We start from the raw sequence: 26,461 nt of genomic DNA, 5'->3' as shown, positions 1-26,461 counted from the left end.
CTCCCTCTCCGGGGGCACTCCCGTGCGAAATGTCCTGCCTCCCCGCAACCATAGCAAGCACCGGAGACCGGATAATATCCTGAACGAGCGCCACGAGCTGGACTCCCAGACCCTTGCCCCCGGGGTAGCTCCCTTGGGCTTCGCGCATTTTTTTTTACTTCGGCCAGTTCGTCTCGGATTTGTTTGAGCTCCTGCCGCATCTCCTGAACCCACGACGGCTCACCCCCTCCTGGTGCAGCGGTCTGGATAACCCGAGCCTCTCCTGTCAGGACCGGCACCCCCCTCTCTTGCTCCCGGGTGCGGGCCTCATTGCCTATGTCGGAGAAAGTCAGGCGCGGGTCGACCCGCACTCGTTCACTTAGAGCCTGTTTGGTCAACTCATCCCGCAGTCCCGTCACCAGTTGGTCGCGCAGGGTCACGTCGACATGTCCCATCCCCATACCATCTTTCCGCACGATTGCAATGTTTAGCTCTTGCAGAGCATTCATGTACTGAGTGACAGTCTCGCCCTCTTTTTGTCGCCGTCCAAACAACCGGGCCCGCAGCTCTCCCACGTCGGTGGGATCCCCGTGCGTCCCCTCTAACACATGTAACACCCCGGTAAAAGTATTCCGCTCTGTGGGGGGTCTCAACATCACTGAATCTCGGGCCTCTCCGTCTAATGCCATAATGGCTACCTCAGCTTCCAGGGCCGGGGTCATAGGATGCATTCTCAACAGCCCCCTCATCCTCTCAGTCCAGCTCCACAACAACATGTTGCTCCCATTAAACTTGGGCAAATTGTTTAACATGGCCCCCAATGAGAGAGAAGCTCTAGGCCCAGCCCCATCCTCCGTATCTTCTGGCTCCTTCTTTGGATCCTGCATCCTGCCGACTACGCCAAATGTAGAGACCGCAGGTAAAGAAGGATGCAGGGACAAATAGGAGCCAGAAAGCAAATAGCGTTTTTTAACTTTCTTTTTTTAACTTCCAACCAAAAAGATAACAAACGTTTTCCACGCAGGGAACTTATATACAAGAACACAATCTCGCAGTAAATCCCAATTATTATATGGCCGCCCTGAACTACACCCGTAGAACGCGGCAGCGCCTCACTAGTGACTCCCTACTAAGATAAAGTCAACAATGGTCACTTATCAGTGCTGGTTCAGCGATGTAGTCCTGACGGGGAGGCTCCGACAACGCCGTAGTCCTGATGGCGGAGGAAGGAGGTGTCTTCTGGCGACGGGCCCAGGCGTAGAGTCGAGTCCAGAATGTCTTTTGCGGTGCTGCGTTCCCTCCTGCAGGCGGACGTTGATCCGAGGTAACAGTCTCCCAGTCCAGAGAAGAGTCTTTTTGAGGAGGATTAGGAGAATAATCAGTATCAGTCACAGCTGAGACGAAACCATGCGAGTCTGTAGCACTCTCTGGCAAGGTGTTCTCAGGGAGCGCGGTAATACTGTCCCTGAGCTGGTCAGCACTACCCCTCTGCCTGGGGGGTCGCTGACGACGAATGCGTCTCTTTTTGGGGGCTCCAGTAATTGCCCGCAGTGTCTGTTGCACGTTTTCCCCCTGCTTCCTGCAAGTCTCACTGCGGCCTGCACACTCACAGCAACTGCGCTGCAGTTTCCTCTCCTCAGAGATTTCCCGCGCTTCTCTGCCCCTGCTTTCGCGCGTTTTGCTTTTTATCCTCTCCTCTCCCTGCGTCACTCTGCCTCCTGTCACATGAGCCTGGCTTCCCATGCACCCCTCAAATCCGTCCCCCGGAACCCCGACTCCCGGCAACAATGGTTCCACCCGTCTGCACAGCTCACCAGGTCCCTGTCCCCTACACAAGCACAACTTTTCCACTCTAATTCCTATAGAGGAAAGGAGTATGAGACTGCATCAATACCAACTGGCCCTGGTGCACAAGCTGAAAATAGCCTTCCCATCTGACACCGCTAGCGGCAGAGGACGTGGTTCTGAGGGCCAACAAGCGAGGGAGAGGAGGGGAGCAGGCAGCTTGTCAAGCGCTGGCAGAGGATCAATCTCCAAGGCCTTTGCCAGTTTTATGTCACCCATGCAAGAGTATGCCACCAATCCACAGTCTAGACAGAGTAGAGGCGAGATTTACAGAAAGATGGTGAAGGACTACCTAGGTGACCATACCAACGTCCTGCATGATCACTCTGCTCCATACAACTACTGGGTTTCAAAGCTGGACACGTGGCCAGAACTGGCACTGTACGCCTTGGAGGTGCTGGCTTGCCCTGCCGCTAGCGTGTTGTCAGAGCGGGTCTTCAGTGCAGCTGGTGGCATCATCACCGATAAGCGTACACGCCTGTCAACTGACAGCGCTGACAGGCTGACGCTTATCAAGATGAATAAAGCATGGATTTCTACAGATTTCCACTCGCCACCGTGTTAAAGCAGCTCAAACTGAAGTCTGTCATGTCACCGTGCCACTCTCCGTGCTGACGCTGCTGACGCCTCCACATGCTGGGTCTTCGCTACCTCCAAACTATGTAATTGTGCCACTCTGTGGCCTCAATGTGTAAGGAATGATGCTGCTGCCGCCTCCTCAAGGGTCCGTCACTGTGCCGCTCTCCGGCCTGATGCTGCCTCCGCATGCCGTGCCCATAGCTGCCATGCTGTGTCAGGCTCAATTTCGGTGTGTTTCACCTGCTACCTCATCAAAGTGGGTCACTCTGTCACCACAAAGCTGTTGGCCATAATTTGGCGTAATGGTGCATTTGGGCAGCCTCAGAGGCAACTATGCATGCTGCCCCTGCTGTTTCCTGTCCATTCCAGTGTTGTTTCCATCATTTTCTGAGCTTCCCAGGTTTTTAGGCGACCTTCCCTGTGCAGAGCTTTGGTCCCGCTGAAAAATGTTCGAGTCTCTCATTGACTACAATGGGGTTCGTTATTCGAAACGAACACTCGAACATCGGGAGATGTTCGACTCGAACAACGAGCACCCGAACATTTTAGTGTTCGCTCATCACTAATCATTGTATTTTAATGAACTAGACATCTATTTTCAGCAAGCCAAGAAGAATAGACTTTTATCTATATGTTGACTTTTGAATTTATGCGTTTCTTTCTGATTGGTCAAGAAAACAGACTTTTGTAAGCCTGTGATATTGACTTGTAAGCTGACAATTTGTTGAAACATATTGTGCTCTTATCCTGGATGACTAGTGATAAAGGGTCATGGAACAATGATGTTTGATGGTATGTTGATTACACATTGTCCGGGCCAGCTAGTTTGTTTACTTTTAAAATAGAGGAGGCAAAACTATGCAAATAGATTAAATAATCAAATAATGCGATTTGATCTCGTCACAATTCTTCAATTTTACCTGTTAATACTGAAGGAAGGACACTTGTTAACTATAAGAAGAGATTATATACATGTATGATGAGACAGAAATTCAGCCAAGACATCCAGAGATCCAAAAGGACCAGAGACTCTTTATGGGACAGCACTCAAGACATCACGGCCCATCATGAGGAACACAGATGTGTCATTCTACATGATGCCAGCTTAGGGGACCAAGGTCCCAGCTGGAAGAATACAGATCTGCTCCATTGACCATCGCTGAACCATGGATATGTTTGGAGAAAGCCAGGATTGGGACCTGCTGGTCACCTGGCTCCATGAATATATTTGGAGAAGCCAGGCTGTGACCCTCCGGTGAACTGGCCTTGTACCTCAGTGGATTGTCACCTTTCTAAGCTTGTCATTTCCTCCTCTTTGTGTGCGTGCCACAGGTGGGGTAGTGTTATGGACTGGTAATTTAGGAGCGACATGCGACTAGCTCTGGGCAGGTGGTAACTATACTGACCGCAGTTCCTGATCTTAACACAACACTAGCAGTAGCCGTGGGATGTTCCTGTCACTCCCTGGACACCTCGTCACAGCCGGAGAACTAGCTACCCCTAAAGGTAGAAACAGGAAAGCTATCTTGCCTCAGAGAAAATCCCCAAAGGATAGGATAGCCCCCCACAAATATTGACTGTGAGAGGAGAAGGAAATGACATACGTAGTATGAAACAAGATTTAGCAAAGGAGGCCACTTCTAGCTATATACATAGTAAGGAAAGAACACTGTGCGGTCAGTAATAAAAACTAGAAAAAGTCCACCGCAGAGATATGCAAAAATCCCCACACCTGACTAAAGGTGTGGAGGGCAAAATCTGCAGCCCAGAGCTTCCAGCTTAGCTAAATAGATCCATACTGATAAGCTGGACAAATGAGCAAAACATAGAATGTGCTGAACAATAAAGTCCACAACAAATGGACTGCAAAAGGACAAGCAAGGACTTATCTTTGCTGAACTGGACAGAGTGTCAGGGAAATCCAAAAGAGTAGTAGCTCCAAGCAGGAACAATTGGAAACTGGCATTGATTTAGGGCTAAGGCCAGACTAAAATAGCTGAGCCAGAAAGACGATCAGTGGAAGCAGCTGCTAATGCTAAATCCAAGAAGCAGCTATACCACTCAAAACCACAGGAGGGAGCCCAAGAGCAGAATTCACAAAAGTGCTACTTACAACCACCGGAGGGAGCCCAAGAGCGGAATTCACAACAGTACCCCCCCCCCCCTTGAGGAGGGGTCACCGAACCCTCACCAGAGCCCCCAGGCCAATCAGGACGAGCCAAGTGAAAAGCACAAACCAAATCGGCAGCATGGACATCGGAGGCAACCACCCAAGAATTATCCTCCTGGCCATAACCCTTCCACTTAACAAGATACTGAAGCCTCCGCCTCGAAAAACGAGAATCCAAAATTTTCTCAACCACATATTCCAACTCCCCCTCAACCAACACCGGGGCAGGAGGATCAACAGAGGGAACAACGGGCACCACATATCTCCGCAACAAAGATCTATGGAAAACATTGTGGATGGCAAAAGAGGCTGGAAGGGCCAAACGAAAAGACACTGGATTGATAATCTCAGAGATCTTATAAGGACCAATAAACCGAGGCTTGAACTTAGGGGAAGAAACCTTCATAGGAACATGACGAGAAGATAACCAGACTAAATCCCCCACACGAAGCCGAGGACCAACACACCGACGGCGGTTAGCAAAACGCTGAGCCTTTTCCTGAGACAACGTCAAATTGTCTACCACATGAGTCCAAATCTGCTGTAACCTGTCCATCACAGAATCTACACCAGGACAATCAGAAGGCTCAACCTGCCTTGAAGAAAAACGAGGATGGAAACCAAAATTACAAAAAAAAGGCGAAACCAAAGTAGCCGAACTGGCCCGATTATTAAGGGCAAACTCGGCCAACGGCAAGAAAGCCACCTAATCATCCTGATCAGCAGACACAAAGCATCTCAAATAGGTTTCCAAGGTTTGATTAGTTCGCTCAGTTTGGCCATTTGTCTGAGGATGGAACGCCGAAGAAAAAGACAAATTAATGCCCATCCTAGCACAAAAGGCCCGCCAAAACCTGGAAACAAACTGGGAACCTCTGTCCGACACAATATTTTCCGGAATGCCATGCAAACGAACCACATGCTGAAAAAACAATGGAACCAAATCAGAGGAGGAAGGCAATTTAGGCAAAGGTACCAAATGGACCATTTTAGAGAACTGGTCACAAACCACCCAGATAACAGACATCCTCTGGGACACAGGAAGATCCGAAATAAAATCCATGGAAATATGCATCCAGGGCCTCTCAGGGACAGGCAAAGGCAAAAGCAACCCACTAGCGCGGGAACAGCAAGGCTTAGCCCGGGCACAAGTCCCACAGGACTGCACAAAAGAACGCACATCCCGCGACAAGGAAGGCCACCAAAAGGACCTAGCCACCAAATCTCTGGTACCAAAAATCCCAGGATGACCGGCCAACACCGAACAGTGGACCTCAGAAATTACCTTACTTGTCCATCTATCAGGAACAAACAGCTTCCCCACAGGACAGCGGTCAGGTTTATCAGCCTGAAATTCCTGAAGCACCCGCCGTAAATCAGGGGAGATGGCAGAAAGAATCACCCCTTCCCTAAGAATGCCAACCGGCTCAAGAACTCCAGGAGAATCAGGCAAAAAACACCTAGAGAGGGCATCCGCCTTAACATTCTTAGATCCCGGAAGATATGAAACCACAAAATCGAAACGGGAGAAAAACAGGGACCATCGAGCCTGTCTAGGGTTCAGCCGCTTGGCCGACTCGAGGTAAATCAGATTCTTATGATCGGTCAAGACCACAATACGGTGCTTGGCCCCCTCAAGCCAATGTCGCCACTCCTCAAATGCCCACTTCATAGCCAACAACTCCCGATTGCCGACATCATAATTGCGTTCCGCAGGCGAAAACTTTCGGGAAAAGAAGGCACATGGTTTCATCAAGGAACCATCAGAATTCCTCTGTGACAAAACGGCCCCTGCCCCAATCTCAGAAGCGTCAACTTCAACCTGAAAAGGAAGAGACACATCCGGCTGACGCAAGACAGGGGCAGAAGCAAATCGGCGCTTAAGCTCCTGAAAGGCCTCAACAGCCTCAGAGGACCAATTTGTCACATCAGTGCCTTTCTTTGTCAAATCGGTCAGGGGCTTAACCACACTAGAGAAGTTGGCAATGAAACGGCGATAAAAATTAGCAAAGCCCAAAAATTTCTGAAGGCTCTTCACAGATGTGGGTTGAATCCAGTCATGAATGGCTTGGACCTTAACAGGATCCATTTCTATAGACGAAGGAGAAAAAATAAACCCCAAAAAAGAGACCTTCTGAACCCCAAATAGGCACTTAGACCCCTTCACAAATAGAGCATTATCACAAAGGATCTGGAATACCATCCTGACCTGCTTCACATGAGACTCCCAATCATTGGAAAAAATCAAAATATCATCCAAATACACAATCAAGAATTTATCAAGATAATTGCGGAAAATGTCATGCATGAAGGACTGAAATACAGAAGGAGCATTAGAAAGCCCGAAAGGCATCACCAGGTATTCAAAATGGCCTTCGAGCGTATTAAATGCAGTTTTCCATTCGTCACCCTGTTTAATACGAACAAGATTATATGCCCCTCGAAGGTCAATCTTGGTAAACCAACTAGCTCCCTTAATCCGAGCAAACAAATCAGAGAGCAAAGGTAAAGGGTATTGGAATTTGACCGTGATCTTATTAAGAAGGCGATAATCAATACAGGGTCTCAAGGAGCCATCCTTCTTGGCAACAAAAAAGAATCCCGCTCCCAATGGTGATGAAGACGGCCGAATATGCCCCTTCTCCAAGGACTCCTTAACATAGCTCCGCATAGCGGTATGTTCTGGCACAGACAGGTTGAAAAGTCGGCCCTTAGGGAACTTAGAGCCTGGAATCAAGTCAATAGCACAATCACAGTCCCTATGTGGAGGAAGGGAACTGGACTTGGGCTCATCGAATACATCCTGGAAATCTGACAAAAATTCAGGAACATCAGAAGAGGGGGAAGAGGAAATTGACATTAAAGGAACGTCACTATGCACCCCTTGACAACCCCAACTAGTCACAGACATCGATTTCCAATCCAACACTGGATTGTGTACTTGTAACCATGGAAAACCCAGTACAACAACATCATGTAAATTATGCAACACCAGAAAACGACAATCTTCCTGATGTGCTGGAGCCATGCACATAGTCAACTGAGTCCAATACTGAGGTTTATTCTTGGCCAACGGTGTAGCATCAATACCCCTCAAAGGAATAGGGCTCTGCAAAGGCTGCAAAGAAAAACCACAGCGCCTGGCAAATTCTAAGTCCATTAAGTTCAGGGCAGGGCCTGAATCCACAAATGCCATGACAGAGAAAGATGACAATGAGCAAATCAGGGTCACAGACAGGAGAAACTTAGGCTGTACAGTACTAATGGTAACAGATCTAGTGACCCTCTTAATACGCTTAGGGCAATCAGAGATAGTATGAGCTGAATCACCACAGTAAAAACACAGCCCATTCTGACGTCTGTATCCCCTCTGTTCCGCTCTAGTCAGAATCCTATCACATTGCATAGGCTCAGGACTCCGCTCAGAGGATGCTGCCATATGGTGCACCACTTTGCGCTCACGCAGGCACCGATCGATCTAAATGGCTAGAGACATAGATTCGCTCAGACCAACAGGCGTGGGGAACCCCACCATAACATCTTTAAGGGCTTCAGAAAGACCCTTTCTGAAAATTGCTGCCAGAGCGTCTTCATTCCATTTAGTGAGCACAGACCATTTTCTAAATTTCTGGCAGTATAATTCTGCCGCTTCCTGACCCTGGCACAGAGCCAACAAGGTTTTTTCCGCATGATCCACAGAGTTAGGTTCGTCATACAATAATCCGAGCGATTGAAAAAATGCATCTACATTAAGCAATGCCGGATCCCCTGACTCAAGGGAGAATGCCCAGTCCTGAGGGTCACCACGCAGCAGAGAAATAACTATTTTAACTTGCTGAATGGGGTCACCAGAGGAGCGGGGTTTCAGAGCAAAAAACAATTTGCAGTTATTTTTAAAGTTCAAAAACTTAGATCTATCCCCGTAAAACAAATCTGGAGTAGGAATTCTAGGCTCTAAGGCTGGGGTCTGAACAACATAATCTTGGATACTCTGAACTCTTGCAGCAAGCTGATCCACACGAGAAAACAGACCCTGAACATCCATGTCCGCACCCAAATCCACCCAGAGATTAAGAGGAAGGAAAAAGACAAAGCAGACTAAAGAAAAAAAAAATGGCTCAGAACTCTTTTTCTTTTCCTTCTTTTGAGATGCATTCAACTCATTTTTGGCCAGTTGCACTGTTATGGACTGGTAATTTAGGAGCGACATGCGACTAGCTCTGGGCAGGTGGTAACTATACTGACCGCAGTTCCTGATCTTAACACAACACTAGCAGTAGCCGTGGGATGTTCCTGTCACTCCCTGGACACCTCGTCACAGCCGGAGAACTAGCTACCCCTAAAGGTAGAAACAGGAAAGCTATCTTGCCTCAGAGAAAATCCCCAAAGGATAGGATAGCCCCCCACAAATATTGACTGTGAGAGGAGAAGGAAATGACATACGTAGTATGAAACAAGATTTAGCAAAGGAGGCCACTTCTAGCTATATACATAGTAAGGAAAGAACACTGTGCGGTCAGTAATAAAAACTAGAAAAAGTCCACCGCAGAGATATGCAAAAATCCCCACACCTGACTAAAGGTGTGGAGGGCAAAATCTGCAGCCCAGAGCTTCCAGCTTAGCTAAATAGATCCATACTGATAAGCTGGACAAATGAGCAAAACATAGAATGTGCTGAACAATAAAGTCCACAACAAATGGACTGCAAAAGGACAAGCAAGGACTTATCTTTGCTGAACTGGACAGAGTGTCAGGGAAATCCAAAAGAGTAGTAGCTCCAAGCAGGAACAATTGGCAACTGACATTGATTGAGGGCTAAGGCCAGACTAAAATAGCCGAGCCAGAAAGACGATCAGTGGAAGCAGCTGCTAATGCTAAATCCAAGAAGCAGCTATACCACTCAAAACCACAGAAGGGAGCCCAAGAGCAGAATTCACAAAAGTGCTACTTACAACCACCGGAGGGAGCCCAAGAGCGGAATTCACAACAGGGTAGACCGGCCTGGAAGCTGAAGCCAGGTTGTGACCCTCCAGTCAACTGTCCTTGTACCTCAATGGACTGTCATCTTTCTAAGCTTGTTTTTACTTCCCCTCTGTGTGTGTGCCACAGGTAGGGTAGTCAGCCCTGGAAGCTCTGAAGTCACAGCTGTTCTTATTCCGGTGAGTCAGCGGAAAGGTGAAACACTTTAATTGTGTACCATCTTGGCTATATTGCTGGGACTGTTCTATGTGTTATTTGAATGTTTTGTGGCTCAATAAAGTATTGCCACACTCTTTTACCCTCACCCTGTGTTGTCTGAGTAGCGCTATGCCCATGGTGAAAGGAGAGCGGGCGTTCAGTGAGACGATCCCTGGTCCATGTGGTTTTGGCTAGCATACCAGGGCACCCACTGATCCTCATGTCTCCACAGCAGTGCTGTGTGAATGATGTAGGATCCGCAAAAAGCAAGACAGTATAACCCCTTGTCAATTAAATATCAATCAGATATCAATCTGTTCCACTAGGAAGCAGAATCAATTGCAAATCAAAGTCACTGCTTTGGTGGAAATGAAAGTTACATCAGGTGCACTAGAGAGGCAACAGCAAAACAACCACCAAAAATGGAATAGTTTTTAAGGTGGTGACCAAAGACAATTAACTTTTCCTTATCCTCTATGCCTAATTCTTCTCTTTCTCTAGTTTTGCATATTGCTTGTGTCATTGACACTACTGGTATGTGGTGGTATCCCATTCAGGTTGCATAGGTAGTCCAGTACTTAGAGGATGTCACATCCATATGTGCCGTTGAAAGAAGTTTTGATGTATCTCCTAGCACAGTCTCAAGAGCATGGAGCAGAAACAAAGACAGAGGACGTTACAAGAGTATAGCTGAACAGTGCTATATAAGGATATGAACCCAGCAGGAAGACAATATCTGCACCTTTGTATGAGGAGAAACATGAGGAGGAACATTGCCAGAGCCCGACAAAATGATCTCCATGGATCAGTCTGATGTGGAACCTGTGCTCACAGCACAACAGTGTGCAGTTTGATTAGTATTTGCAAGAGAAACCATAATTGCAAGTCCACCATTGGCTCCTTGTTCTCTTTAAAGACGATAACTGGATCACACAGAGCACAAGTGACAGTTGTGAAAGAGGCTGGAGCTGCAATGGTGAATGCTATGCTGCCTTCAATCATCCAGCATAAACAATTTGGCAGTGGGTCAATGATGGACTGGAAACATATATCCCTGAAGGGTTGCACAAAATTCCATAGCTCCATTCAAAGTATGATGGCCATTGCCCGCAACAGCACAGATTGTATGCAAAGAATAGGAGCTGTGAAGCAATAGACAGCAGCTGCCACTACACTTTAATTGGAGCTGTGCTCAGGAGCTTCGTTCAGCATATTGCTTGATCTGTCCATTTTTTTCTTGGATGTGCACTCTTCCCATTTGGCACAGGTGATTTTATTTAGCAGGAGACTGCAAAGAAAGGGGTCTAACCCATTTCTGCTCTCACTGGAGAGCTTGAGGAAGGTGAGTTTCAATGCTCCTTTCAGTTGGTGTTGGTGCTGTGTTGCGGCCATTGTTGCGGTGGTTCTGTGCTCGTGGGGCGACGCAGTCTGGAGTCATGGGGACTCAGTCTTGCAGTATGGGCACTGGGAGACACCAAGCTGTCCGCCCTGCCAGTGCATCATTGCCGCGCAGTGGTCGGCACACGGCGCCGCTCCGATAGGGCAATAGGGACCCACTAAGGAGTTTGCCGTGACGTGGCAGTGGGCTTCATACAGTCTGATCAGAATGTTAAATTAAGAGCCTCATGTTCAGTAATATTTATTTGTGCCTAACGTCATTAGATCAATGTTTGATTTTTGGAGGTGTGATCCATTCTCTTTTTCAGCTTCGTTGAGAGTATTTGCATCCCGCCGCCATTTGGAGGGGTCACTGGGTATCAGACATTTACCAATCTGCTAATGATGACCAAAACTGTAAATAGGTCATTAATAACAATGACTGGGCAACCTCTTTAAATACACATGTCTTCTTATTACTAATTACTCTATATCTAATATCGGAATGTATTTGAACATACCATTATACTATTTAGTAATTAAATGAGCTATTAAATTGATTTAGTTCTTTATTTAAATATGTCCTGTCAATCATGATCTCACTGCTTCACCTCCCACCCTTTGTTTTTGGAGACACTAAAGACATTAAGTTTGTAATGCCATGTATTGTTGCATATCTGTCTTTTTTTATCTGAAGTAGCAGTGGAATCACGGAAGTTTTTATTTATTTATTTTTTAATCTTCGTTATTTTATTCTATTTCTAATAACTAGTCCACACTTGCTGCATTAATTTTGTTGAGAAGTGAACTGTGCACAAATCTGCAACGTTGTTGGTACTATCCTGTTAAAGTAAGAAAAACCCACAATGGTCACTGAAATAAGTTGAAACTGATAAAGGTAATGATTAATTTAAATTTACTGAATATCAATTAATGAGAATCAGACAGCGATGATTTTTTACTTTTGATTTTGTTCAATGAAGAAAAAAAGTAATAAAAAATGGCCTGGACAAAAATGATAGTACCCGTAACTTAATCTTTTGTTTCACAACCTTTTGAGGCAGTTACTGAAAATAAATGATTTCTGTAACTCTCAGTTATACTTCTACACCTGTTCATGGGTATTTTGGCCCATTCCTCGTGAGCAAGTTGCTCCAGCTGTCTCAGGTGTGAATACAACGTTTTTTAGCACCTTCCACAGATGTTCAATAGGATTTAGATCAGGGTTCATAGGAGGCCACTTCAGAATAGTTCACTGCTTTGCTCTTAGTCATTTTGCGATGTTTTGATTTAATATCCTATTGGAAGACCCATAACCTGCGACTCAGACTACGCTTTCTGACACTGGACAGTATATTTAGCTCCCGAATGCCTTGATAGTTTTGAGATTTCATTGTACCCTGCACAGATTCAAGACACCCTGGGCCAGAGGCAACAAAGCAACTCCAAAACATGATGATCGAGTCTCCTCCATGTTTCACAGTTATTTTCTTTGTATGTTTCATTTTTCACCTGTGAACATACAGTAGAGTTGATGTGACTTGCCAAAAAGCTCTAGTTTTACCCAATCTGTCCCAGAAACTTTGTGGCTTGTCAGTATGGATTTTGGCAAATTCCATTGTCGTTTTTTTATGATTTGCTTTCTACCATGGTTTCCTCTTTGGTCATCTTCCATGATGAGCAAGACAGCGACGGATGTTATGATTTGACACTGATGTACTTTGACCTTGGAGTTCACCCATATTCTCTTTGGCAGTTCTTCTGGACTCTTTAGTTACTATTTGCATCATCTGTGTCTTCAACTTGTCATCAGTGTTACTCTTGCGGCCACATCCCGGGAGGTTGGCTGCAATCTCAAAGACTTTAAACGTCTGATTAATATGTGGAACTGTATTAACAAGAACATCAAACTGTTTCATATTATTATTATTATTATTATTATTATTATTTATTTATATAGCACCATTGATTCCATGGTGCTGTACATGAGAAGGGGTTACATACAGGTTACAGATGTCACTTACAGTAGACAAACTTACAATGACAGACTGATACAGAGGGGCGAGGACCCTGCCCTTGCGGGCTTACATTCTACAGGATGGTGGCGAAGGAGACAATAGGTTGGGGGTTGCAGGAGCTCCGGTGTTGGTGAGGCGGTAGCTTCGGTAGTGATGAGGAGGCAGCGAGGTCAGTGCAGGCTGTAGGCTTTCCTGAAGAGATGAGTTTTCAGGTTCCGTCTGAAGGATCCGACTGTGGTTGATAGTCGGACGTGTTGGGGCAGAGAGTTCCAGAGGATGGGGGATATTCGGGAGAAGTCTTGGAGGCGATTGGATGAGGAGCGAATAAGCGTGGAGGAGAGAAGGAGGTCTTGGGAGGACCGGAGATTACGTGAGGGAAGATATCGGGAGATTAGTTCAGAGATATATGGAGGAGACAGGTTATGGATGGCTTTGTAGGTCAGTATTAGTAATTTGAACTGGATACGCTGAGGGAATGGGAGCCAGTGAAGAGATTTGCAGAGGGGGGAAGCGGAGGAGTAGTGAGGAGAGAGATGGATTAGTCGGGCAGCAGAGTTAAGGATGGACTGGAGAGGTGCAAGGGTGTTAGCAGGGAGGCCACAGAAAAGGATGTTGCAGTAGTCAAGGCGGGAGATGATGAGGGCATGCACAAGCATTTTAGTAGATTGAGGGTTGAGGAAAGGACGGATTCTGGAGATATTTTTGAGCTGGAGGCGACAGGAGGTGGAAAGAGCTTGGATGTGCGGTTTGAAGGACAGGGCAGAGTCGAAGGTTACTCCGAGGCAGCGGACTTCGGGTACGGGGGAAAGCATGATGTCGTTGATTGCGATAGATAGGTCAGGTAAGGAAGATTTGTGGGATGGAGGAAAGATGATGAGTTCAGATTTGTCCACATTGAGTTTGAGGAAGCGAGAGGAGAAGAAGGAGGATATGGCTGATAAGCACTCTAGGATTCTGGACAGCAGAGCGGTGACGTCTGGGCATATATTATAGCTTTTACCTTTAACATATTTGTCTATAAGACAACTCTCTCATTAGCATTCTGTGGTTAATGTAAAGGGTGAAAAAAAATCTGAAATTTGTGAGAAAAAAAATTAGCTTATGCTGGCATTTTCTGAAACCATAAGGGTTTAAAATTTTAGGGATTTGGAGCTTGGTGAGTGCTTATCTTTTGAGGCTTGAGCTGACGTTTTTATCAATACAGTTTTGGGGTAGATACGATGTTTTGCTAGCCTCTTATTGCATTTTATTGCAATGTTGCGGCAGCCAAAAATAATTAATTCTGCGTTTTTTTTTCTTGTTACGCTGTTTACCGATTTGATTAATTGCTTTTATATTTTGATAGATTGGACATTTCTGAATGCAGCGATACTAAATGTGTATTTTTAACGTTTTTTAATGTTCTATTTGCAATAGGCAAAAGGGAGGTGATTTGAACTTTGTGTCTTTTCAATTTTTTCATATTTTTAAAAACGTTTGTCACACTTTTTACTGACTTCAATAGTCCCCCTAGGAGGCTTGAAGCAGCCATTGTCTGATTGCTTGTGCTATACATGGCAATGTTTCACACTGCTATGTATAGAAATAATATTTCCTATGGATGCCGGCAATGGGTCGGCATTCACAGGAGATTCATAATGACAAGCATGGGGGTCATCAGGAGACCCTCGGCTGTCATGACAACCCATCTTGGCGCCCCATCATAATGTGATAGGGGTGCCAATGGGCAGGATTAATGATGCTCTTCCGGACGAAGTGTGATAAATCATGCTGTCAGTGATTGACAGCAGAATTTAACAAGTTTAAAGCTGTGAACAGAGCATCGCTCCACCCATGGCTGTTAAAGGCACTTTATGGTTGATTAAATCACTGGGTGAAGATGTGGGCTCTGCGTGCGAGCCCACATCAAAAGCAGGAACATGACCTTTTTACATAAATATATGTCAAAGATCATGAAGCATAAAGTTCTTTACCAAGATCCTCTGACAAAGGACGTTGTCTGAAACGCACGTCGGGGTACGTGCCGCACCTGCACAGCTCACCATCAGGTAATCTTACTTTCCTATTTTATGGTATGGGTTCATTATCCCTGTTTTCATGTGTAGTATACACCATATGTGACATGCTGCTATTTCAACATCTACGTTCCTACATGTGCATTTAACCCCTAATGTACCTCCTTTTGACTCTGACATATACTGACCTCTGTGCTATTATTCCGTATATACTTTAGTACTCTAGCCCATCTATTGAGATCTGTATATCCTCTATTTTACTTGTCTTACATCTGGCAAGATTATTACATTACAGTATTTTCACTTATGTATTGCCAGCTTTTAAGTTGATGTAATATTTTACAATTTACAGTATTTATATTGCACATGTCGTTCATGGTTTTTTGCTGTTTGTATGAGCAGGCACTCCTGTTAGTTGTGCCACCACTTCACAAAGTGTCCTAAATAAAGGTGCTTTATTTTAAATTTTTGTCACTCATTCTTTATTTGATTCCTCTTTGACCTATATTCAGTCTTTTCTCTGTTGGTTTTACTATCTAATCCGAATGGTCTTCCATTCCCTAATGTGCACATATATATCAATATCACTATTGACATGTTTATACAAAATTACTAGTTTGATATATATGTATTGCTCTGGTTCAGTGTTCTGATCTATAACCAAGACAGTGTTGGAGAAGCCAATCAGTTTCCTCTTTTACATGCCTTGCAATAAAATTTGTGAATTCTCGAACTGATGAGTACACCAGTAATCTATCTGTACAAAACTTAAAATAAAGTACTTTTGATCCTCCAGTTATAAGTTGAGAAATTATTTGTTACCCCTGTAAGTAAAATCTGCTACTGTTGATACTAAATGTATACACAATCATTTTACTTCATTAAATAAAGCTAAAAAAAATAGAGGACACTGACTTTCAATCACATAAATATCTACATATTGTGGTGTATGCAAAGAGTCAATAATATCTTGACTTCAGGGTTGAATGTGCTTACTATTTGCATGGACTATTTTCATCACTGTAATACAATATAATAGGCACATAGAGCAGTATAAATCTTCTGAAAACCTTTGCTGTAAACTCAAAAAGCCCCAACGATAACCGGAGAAGAAAGCCTGGAGAGAAAGGTTCTAGGTTCATCAAGAGGCAGCAAGAGAAGAAATACAATATTCCTACAGGATAAAACATGGGGGAAATGAAGACAATATATAATGGAACTGAAAAAACGAGTCAGAACAATAGCACAGAGGCAAACAATGAAACTTCATCGAGTTCATTAACAGCATACGAAATACTTTCATTAGCCATCTTGCTGCTGGAGACCATTATTGGTACCTTCATGAATGGTCTTATGGTGATTGTAAACCTCATCAGCCTGCTGACCCACAGAAAACTGGGCTCTTGTGATTCCATACTTACTTGTCTGGGTCTATCTCGATTCTCTTTTATGTGGGTGATTTTAGTCACATACTTCGTAGGCTATTTAACACCTGATATTTATGATAAATACAGTGATTTGCAATATTCTTGGCTGTTTTTTAATTGCTTAAGCTTGTGGCTTGCTACATGGCTGAGTACTTTTTACTGTGTGCGACTTGTCAACATCAAGAGATACATTTTCACTGCATTTAAGACACATTTTGATCGTTTGGTCCCATTCCTTATATTGGTAAGTGTATCAATCGCTTTATGCTGCAGTAACTCTGGAGTTTATACCACCATCAACGACACTTTCAACATGAGCAAATTTGAAAAATCTAGAAATGAAACTCCATTTGGTGCAATGACAAATAACTTTGTGACTTACTCAACCCTCTCTGCGGCGGGTTCCATTCCACCATTTCTTGTGTTTTGTCTTTCGGTTGGCTTGGTGGTTGACTCACTTTTAAGACATATGAAAAAGATGAATGCTCAAGAAAGAACAGGGTTTAGAGAGCCATCACTAAATGCTCATTGGAGAGCAATTAGAATGATGGCTGCCTTCTTTATGTTTTTCTTCTTTTACATGATGGCATTCAACCTATATGGATCAGGAAATTTAGATAACGGCATAGAAAGCTGTTTGGCCGCTCTTTTCATCGGAGCTTATCCTTCTGTACATTCTGTTCTGCTTGTTATTGGGAACCACAAGCTGAAGCATGCCCTTCTGCAAATTCTACAGAAAGGAAATTGCTACCAAAAGGAGGTGATTCGGACAAGTAGTGATTAAGAGAATATTTGCATTGAACATTGTAATGAGTGGGATTTCACAAAAAGACATTCACACACTGGCGGGGTGGAAGATTGGGGAATTTATCTTGAGAGGAATATCTGAAGTCAGATTTGCTGGAAGTTGTATTGTTTTGATTTGCATCAAAGTGCTTCACGATATTGGATAAATGTGGTGGATCTTTAAATATAACACTTCTGTCTAGAGCTGTTTTTCCACGCTATATTCCAAGTCCCTACTGAAGTGAGAATTGCAACTTTTTCTTCTGACTTTTTCGAATGTCACAATTAATATGGTTTAAACCTCCTCATCTCCCTAACCATACCTACTTTTCCACCCATTTCTCAAAAGTGGAAAAGATAGCATAAAATTGTAAAAAAAAAAATTAGTACGAAAACATGTTGGAAAAAGAAAAAGCCAGCTAACAGCAGTTACCTAGTCCTGACAATAATGATCGGAATGTAGTAGGAGAAATCCAGCTCAACAGTATAAAATCTTCAGCTTTTTAAAAAATAAAATTAAAACATTTTTACTTGCATCATTAGCCCATAGATAATAAGTTATTATGTGATGTATGTGAAGAGGTTTTAATCATATGTAAATAAAGCTGAAGATTTACCTTCGAGCAAAATTTCTCATACTACATCCTTACAAAAACATGACATTTTTTACTTTTTTACCCAAGAAAACTGGAGATAAATTGGTAAATTTCCTCCAGTGTTTCCTTTTGGGAGTTTACGTCTGCCCTAATTCTCATGCTTTTTCATGCTTTTCCTAAGTGACATCTGTGGGTTAAAACTTTTGCATATAATAAAAGATCTTGTACAAACAAAAATTATAGTTTGTATGTCTTGTCTGTTATGTCCTATTTATTTTGCTTGCAAAGCATTACTGGTATGTCTTTTTGCATTAGGGCTCGCTCACACGAGCGTATACATCGGACAAGTGCTGTGCGATGATTTATCGAATAGCACTCGGACTAATGTTATACTATGGGGCAGTGCTGTTCAGCAATTTTTTTTCTCATGCCAATTCAGCACGAGAAAAAAAAATTGCAGCATGCTGTGATTTGCAGTGGAAATTGTTTGCTAGTCACCCATACAAGTCTATGGGTACGTGGAAATCAGCGGACTGCACACGGATGACATCCGCATGCAGTGCAATTTCCGTGGACTGACACAATGGAGAAGATGGAGAAATCTTGTTTTCCATCTTCTCACTTGTGCTACGATTCCCATCCGAGAGAATCGGATCACACTAAGCTGAGACTCTGATCAAACCCAGATCAGAATTTGATTGGAATGCCATTAACATATTATTGTTGTTTCCACAGGATAGGTCATCAATATCAGATTGGGGGGAATCTCCCACATGGCAATTCCACCAATCATCTTGCCAAACAGCATGCAGAGCAAGACACTGCAGTTCTTCACTATTTAGTGGCTGCTTCCAGGTAATACAGATCAGCTCCTATTCATTGGAAAGAGGGTGCTAGTGTCAGACACCCTCAGATCTAATATTGATGACCTATCAAAGGGATAAGCTAATATCATTGTTATGGAAAACACCTTTAAATCATATCGTAACATTTTATGTCTGCCTATAAGTTTGAGAAAAACCTTAACGACTTCCTAGCAATTGTTGAAAATTTCTATAATGTTTACTATGTAGTGAGCTTCTTTTTCATTATATTACATTAAAGCATCATAAAAATTCAGCGTTGAGCTTTATCGTGAGTTATTAACATGTTATTTAAAGCTATTGCACACTATATAAGAATATATGTGTCATATATACTGTATATGTATATGTCAGTAAAACAGTGGGTTTATTAAAAAAAAATATATATAAAAAAAGCAACAAAAAAATCTAGGCATTTTAAACTCACATTCCTGTTGTGAAATTGGATTTTGGGCTCCCCCGGTGGCCACTGGTGGAATTGAACTGGTGTGCATCATCCCCTCTGTTCACCTGTTTCCATCAGGATGTGGGAGTCGCTATTTAACCTTGCTCCTCTGTCACTTCCATGCCGGTCAACATTGTAATCAGAAGCCTTTCTGTTCATGTTCCTGCTACTAGACAACTCCCAGCTAAGTTGGACTTTAGTCCTCGTTTGTTTTTGCATTTTGTTCCAGTTCACAGCTGTAGTTTCGTTTCTGTGTCTGGAAAGCTCTTGTGATCTGAAATTGCCACTCTGATGTTATGAGTTAATACTAGAGTCTTAAAGTAATTTCAGGATGGTATTTTGATAGGGTTTTCAGCTGACCATGAAAGTGCCCTTTCTGTCTTCCTGCTATCTAGTAAGCGGACCTCAATTTTGCTAAACCTATTTTCATACTACGTTTGTCATTTCATCTAAAATCACCGCCAATATATGTGGGGGCCTCTGTCTGCCTATCGGGGAAATTTCTCTAGAGGTGAGCCAGGACTATATTTTCCTCTGCCAGGATTAGTTAGTCCTCCGGCCGGCGCTGGGCGTCTAGGGATAAAAACGTAGGCAACGCTACCCGGCTACTGTTAGTTGTGCGGCAGGTTTAGTTCATGGTCAGTTTAGTTTCCATCCTTCCAAGAGCTAGTACTTATGTTTGCTGGGCTATGTTCTCTTGCCATTGAGAACCATAACAGTTTGACCGGCCCGAAAAGGGTTAAATTAATTGACAGAGAAAGGAGAGAAAAGAGAAGTCTGCTGAAGATTTTTTTTTTTTTTTTTCCCTTCCCTTCAGTTCTGAGTGTGCTTGTAATTGAATCTCTTGCAAGTCTGCCTATATTGCAGCCTTTCTCTCTCTCTCTCTCCTTCTAATCCTGGAATGGCTCTGTGTTCACCTGTTTAAAATGGATATTCAGAGTTTAGCTGCAGGTTTGAATAATCTCACCACGAAAGTTCAAAATTTACAAGATTTTGTTGTTCATGTTCCTATATCTGAACCTAGAATTCCTTTGCCTGAATTTTTCTCGGGGAATAGATCTTGCTTTCAAAATTTCAAAAATAATTGCAAGTTGTTTTTGTCCCTGAAATCTCGCTCTGCTGGAGATCCTGCTCAGCAGGTCAGGATTGTGATTTCCTTGCTCCGGGGCGACCCTCAGGATTGGGCTTTTGCATTGGCTCCAGGGGATCCTGCGTTGCTCAATGTGGATGCGTTTTTTCTGGCCTTGGGGTTGCTTTATGAGGAACCTCAGTTAGAGCTTCAGGCGGAAAAGGCCTTGATGTCCCTATCTCAGGGGCAAGACGAAGCTGAAATATACTGCCAGAAATTCCGTAAATGGGCTGTGCTTACTCAGTGGAATGAGTGCGCCCTGGCGGCGAATTTCAGAGAGGGTCTCTCTGATGCCATTAAGGATGTTATGGTGGGGTTCCCTGTGCCTGCGGGTCTGAATGAGTCCATGACAATGGCTATCCAGATCGATAGGCGTCTGCGGGAGCGCAAACCTGTGCACCATTTGGCGGTGTCTACTGAGAAGACGCCAGAGAATATGCAATGTGATAGAATTCTGTCCAGAAGTGAACGGCAGAATTTAAGACGAAAAAATGGGTTGTGCTTCTATTGCGGTGATTCAACTCATGTTATATCAGCATGCTCTAAGCGTACTAAGAAGCTTGATAAGTCTGTTTCAATTGGCACTTTACAGTCTAAGTTTATTCTATCTGTGACCCTGATTTGTTCTTTATCATCTATTACCGCGGATGCCTATGTCGACTCTGGCGCCGCTTTGAGTCTTATGGATTGGTCCTTTGCCAAACGCTGTGGGTATGATTTGGAGCCTCTTGAAACTCCTATACCCCTGAAGGGGATTGACTCCACCCCATTGGCTAGTAATAAACCACAATACTGGACACAAGTAACTATGCGGATTAATCCGGATCATCAGGAGATTATTCGCTTTCTTGTGCTGTATAACCTACATGATGTGTTGGTGCTTGGATTGCCATGGCTGCAATCTCATAACCCAGTCCTTGACTGGAAAGCTATGTCTGTGTTAAGCTGGGGATGTAAGGGGACGCATGGGGACGTACCTGTGGTTTCCATTTCATCATCTATTCCCTCTGAGATTCCTGAATTCTTGACTGAATATCGTGACGTTTTTGAAGAACCTAAGCTTGGTTCATTACCTCCGCACCGGGAGTGCGATTGTGCCATAGATTTGATTCCGGGTAGTAAATACCCTAAGGGTCGTTTATTTAATCTGTCTGTGCCTGAACATGCTGCTATGCGAGAATATATAAAGGAGTCCTTGGAAAAGGGACATATTCGTCCTTCGTCATCTCCCTTAGGAGCCGGTTTTTTCTTTGTGGCTAAGAAAGATGGCTCTTTGAGACCGTGTATTGATTATCGGCTTTTGAATAAAATCACGGTTAAATATCAATATCCGTTGCCACTGCTGACTGATTTGTTTGCTCGCATAAAGGGGGCCAAGTGGTTCTCTAAGATAGATCTCCGTGGGGCGTATAATTTGGTGCGAATTAAGCAGGGGGATGAGTGGAAGACCGCAGTTAATACGCCCGAGGGCCACTTTGAGTATTTGGTGATGCCTTTTGGTCTTTCAAATGCCCCTTCAGTCTTTCAGTCCTTTGTGCATGACATTTTCCGTGATTATTTGGATAAATTTATGATTGTGTATCTGGATGATATTTTGATTTTTTCGGATGACTGGGACTCTCATGTCCAGCAGGTCAGGAGGGTTTTTCAGGTTTTGCGGTCTAATTCCTTGTGTGTGAAGGGTTCTAAGTGCGTTTTTGGGGTTCAAAAGATTTCCTTTTTGGGATATATTTTTTCCCCCTCTTCCATCGAGATGGATCCTGTCAAGGTTCAGGCTATTTGTGATTGGACGCAACCCTCTTCTCTTAAGAGTCTTCAGAAATTTTTGGGCTTTGCTAACTTTTATCGTTGATTTATTGCTGGTTTTTCTGATGTTGTTAAACCATTGACTGATTTGACTAAGAAGGGTGCTGATGTTGCTGATTGGTCCCCTGCTGCTGTGGAGGCCTTTCGGGAGCTTAAGCGCCGCTTTTCTTCCGCCCCTGTGTTGCGTCAGCCTGATGTTGCTCTTCCTTTTCAGGTTGAGGTCGACGCTTCTGAAATCGGAGCTGGGGCAGTTTTGTCGCAGAGAAGTTCCGATTGTTCCGTGATGAGACCTTGTGCCTTGTTCTCGCGTAAATTTTCGCCCGCCGAGCGGAGTTATGATGTTGGGAATCGGGAGCTTTTGGCCATGAAGTGGGCTTTTGAGGAGTGGCGTCATTGGCTTGAGGGGGCTAGACATCAGGTGGTGGTATTGACTGACCACAAAAATCTAATTTATCTTGAGTCCGCCAGACGCCTGAATCCTAGACAGGCGCGCTGGTCGTTGTTTTTCTCTCGGTTTAATTTTGTGGTGTCCTACCTGCCGGGTTCTAAGAATGTTAAGGCGGATGCCCTTTCTAGGAGTTTTGAGCCTGACTCCCCTGGTAACTCTGAACCTACAGGTATCCTTAAGGATGGAGTGATATTGTCTGCCGTTTCTCCAGACCTGCGGCGGGCCTTGCAGGAGTTTCAGGCGGATAGACCTGATCGTTGCCCACCTGGTAGACTGTTTGTTCCTGATGATTGGACCAGTAAAGTCATTTCTGAGGTTCATTCTTCTGCGTTGACAGGTCATCCTGGAATCTTTGGTACCAGGGATTTGGTGGCAAGGTCCTTCTGGTGGCCTTCCCTGTCTCGAGATGTGCGAGGCTTTGTGCAGTCTTGTGACGTTTGTGCTCGGGCCAAGCCTTGTTGTTCTCGGGCTAGTGGATTGTTGTTGCCCTTGCCTATCCCGAAGAGGCCCTGGACGCACATCTCGATGGATTTTATTTCGGATCTTCCTGTTTCTCAGAAGATGTCTGTCATCTGGGTGGTGTGTGACCGTTTCTCTAAGATGGTCCATTTGGTTCCCCTGCCTAAGTTGCCTTCTTCTTCCGAGTTGGTTCCTCTGTTTTTTCAAAATGTGGTCCGTTTGCATGGTATTCCGGAGAATATCGTTTCTGACAGAGGAACCCAATTCGTGTCTAGATTTTGGCGAGCATTCTGTGCTAGGATGGGCATAGATTTGTCTTTCTCGTCTGCTTTCCATCCTCAGACAAATGGCCAGACCGAGCGGACGAATCAGACCTTGGAGACATATTTGAGGTGTTTTGTGTCTGCAGATCAGGATGATTGGGTTGCTTTTTTGCCTTTAGCGGAGTTTGCCCTCAATAATCGGGCCAGCTCTGCCACCTTGGTGTCTCCTTTTTTCTGTAATTCGGGGTTTCATCCTCGATTTTCTTCTGGTCAGGTGGAATCTTCGGATTGTCCTGGAGTGGATGCTGTGGTGGAGAGGTTGCATCAGATTTGGGGGCAGGTAGTGGACAATTTGAAGTTGTCCCAGGAGAAGACTCAGCTTTTTGCCAACCGCCGGCGTCGGGTTGGTCCTCGGCTTTGTGTTGGGGACTTGGTGTGGTTGTCTTCTCGTTTTGTCCCTATGAGGGTTTCTTCTCCTAAGTTTAAGCCTCGGTTCATCGGCCCGTACAAGATATTGGAGATTCTTAACCCTGTGTCCTTCCGTTTGGACCTCCCTGCATCTTTTTCTATTCATAATGTTTTTCATCGGTCATTGTTGCGCAGGTATGAGGTACCGGTTGTGCCTTCCGTTGAGCCTCCTGCTCCGGTGTTGGTTGAGGGCGAGTTGGAGTACGTTGTGGAAAAAATCTTGGACTCCCGTGTTTCCAGACGGAAACTCCAGTATCTGGTCAAATGGAAGGGATACGGTCAGGAGGATAATTCTTGGGTGACTGCCTCTGATGTTCATGCCTCCGATCTGGTCCGTGCCTTTCATAGGGCTCATCCTGATCGCCCTGGTGGTTCTGGTGAGGGTTCGGTGCCCCCTCCTTGAGGGGGGGGTACTGTTGTGAAATTGGATTTTGGGCTCCCCCGGTGGCCACTGGTGGAATTGAACTGGTGTGCATCATCCCCTCTGTTCACCTGTTTCCATCAGGATGTGGGAGTCGCTATTTAACCTTGCTCCTCTGTCACTTCCATGCCGGTCAACATTGTAATCAGAAGCCTTTCTGTTCATGTTCCTGCTACTAGACAACTCCCAGCTAAGTTGGACTTTAGTCCTCGTTTGTTTTTGCATTTTGTTCCAGTTCACAGCTGTAGTTTCGTTTCTGTGTCTGGAAAGCTCTTGTGATCTGAAATTGCCACTCTGATGTTATGAGTTAATACTAGAGTCTTAAAGTAATTTCAGGATGGTATTTTGATAGGGTTTTCAGCTGACCATGAAAGTGCCCTTTCTGTCTTCCTGCTATCTAGTAAGCGGACCTCAATTTTGCTAAACCTATTTTCATACTACGTTTGTCATTTCATCTAAAATCACCGCCAATATATGTGGGGGCCTCTGTCTGCCTATCGGGGAAATTTCTCTAGAGGTGAGCCAGGACTATATTTTCCTCTGCCAGGATTAGTTAGTCCTCCGGCCGGCGCTGGGATAAAAACGTAGGCAACGCTACCCGGCTACTGTTAGTTGTGCGGCAGGTTTAGTTCATGGTCAGTTTAGTTTCCATCCTTCCAAGAGCTAGTACTTATGTTTGCTGGGCTATGTTCTCTTGCCATTGAGAACCATAACACATTCCCATCCCTTACCCAAAATATAATTTTTTACATAGGATCCTACATTTGTAGGGAATTAGAAACAAAAGCTCAGGTCCCAAGACCATACTCTTAAATTGGTCCTGTCAACTAATGACAAAAACTCAATGGAATTTTTACCTTGAGATACTTCCAATTATATAGGTAACCACAAGAAAAATGAAGTACACCACCTCAAATAAATCCATAAAATGTTCGTTTATTTAATATACTAAAAAGAACAAAGTATAATATAACATTAAAGATATCAAAATACAGAGATATTCAAATAAAGGGAAAAGGTGCACCACAATACCCACTATCACATAAATGGAGAGGAGAAGGACATGAGTTCAAATGAAAGTAGTAGCAAGTCCCTGTATTTGTAGGGAATTATTGACATTTGTAATTTATAACCATATACTGTACATGTGTTAAAGGGGTTGTCCGGGACTTTAACATTGATGGCTTTTTCTTAGGGTAGGTCATCAATGTCTGATAGCTAGTGGTTTTGTGACACCTGGCACACCCACTGATCAGAAGTTCCTGGTGTTGGCGGTGTCCAGAACCTCTCAGTTACAGAGCTACACAGCACAGCTCTGTGGACAGTATAGTGGCAGCAGCCGGTCCCCTATTCAAATCAATGTGCAGTACCCGGCCTTGTCCATTATTCTGATGATGGAGCTGTGCAGCTCTGTAACTGAGCAGTTATGTCCGTCACTGACACCGAGAACAGCTGAGCAGCGGGGTGCCGGATGAAGCACCTTTAGCGATCCGACATTTATGACTAATCCTAAGGATAGGCCACCAACGTTAAAGTCCCAGACAACCCTTTAAACACAACATAATTGGGTAAAGATGGCACTTATTTATACAGTAGGCGAAACAGATCATTCATTATAATTGTCTGCAGACAAAGAGAATATAATACTCATCCTGACATACTTTATTACCATTACTTGATAAATCTTGTTTATTCATTACCTAACAAACACGACACTAATGTTACATTACCTACTGACAGATCACTTGACTAGGATTTTCACCTTATGTTGCAATGCTGCACCACACTATTTCTAAATGGCATTATCACTGATGGCTTTGTAGTGACCTGGCATGGTTATGGTTATTCTACGTTTTTTTACTATGGTAATTAAACCTGACAAATGTATTTATAACAGCGCAAGTCGTCTTATCTGGATAACACATATTGCAATACTGAGTAACCTGCTATGTTGTGATAAGCATTCCCTCATAATTATTCATTTAAATGGATTCTCCTAATATACAGGAGCTTCTCACAAAATTAGAATATCATTAAAAAGTTCATTTATTTCAGTTCTTCAATACAAAAACTGAAACTCGTATATTATATGGAGTCATTACAAACAGAGTGATCTATTTCAAGTGTTTATTTCTGTTAATGTTGATGATTATGGCTTACAGCCAATGACAGCCCAAAAGTCTTTATCT

General features: G+C 44.0%; 2 protein-coding genes across 5 annotated transcripts in view; one reads left to right on the top strand and one right to left on the bottom strand.

Moving 5' to 3' along the window:
* The window catches only part of TMEM52B (transmembrane protein 52B), an 89,008-nt gene that overhangs the window by 60,234 nt on the left and 2,313 nt on the right, over positions 1–26,461 (bottom strand). The window lies entirely within an intron of this gene.
* LOC143767577 (taste receptor type 2 member 2-like) lies at positions 16,350–26,214 on the top strand. Its single transcript, XM_077255987.1, has 3 exons — positions 16,350–17,303; positions 23,077–23,133; positions 26,170–26,214. Exons 1-3 carry the CDS (start codon positions 16,350–16,352, stop codon positions 26,212–26,214), a joined length of 1,056 nt encoding a protein of 351 aa, XP_077112102.1.

This window comes from Ranitomeya variabilis, chromosome 4 (assembly GCF_051348905.1).
Source record: "Ranitomeya variabilis isolate aRanVar5 chromosome 4, aRanVar5.hap1, whole genome shotgun sequence".
In the NCBI taxonomy this organism is placed as follows: Eukaryota; Metazoa; Chordata; class Amphibia; order Anura; family Dendrobatidae; genus Ranitomeya; species Ranitomeya variabilis.
Note: the sequence above shows the minus strand (reverse complement) of the source record. Positions and strands in the feature narration are given on the sequence as shown.

Bases quoted from the DNA above. Each gene is read 5' to 3' on its own strand.
- LOC143767577 (XM_077255987.1), top strand. From the start codon at position 16,350: ATGGGGGAAATGAAGACAATATATAATGGAACTGAAAAAACGAGTCAG. The intron at 17,304-23,076 runs GCCCTTCTGCAA...GAGATGTGCGAG, and splicing joins GGAACCACAAGCTGAAGCAT to GCTTTGTGCAGTCTTGTGAC. The intron at 23,134-26,169 runs GTGGATTGTTGT...TATTTATAACAG, and splicing joins GCCTTGTTGTTCTCGGGCTA to CGCAAGTCGTCTTATCTGGA.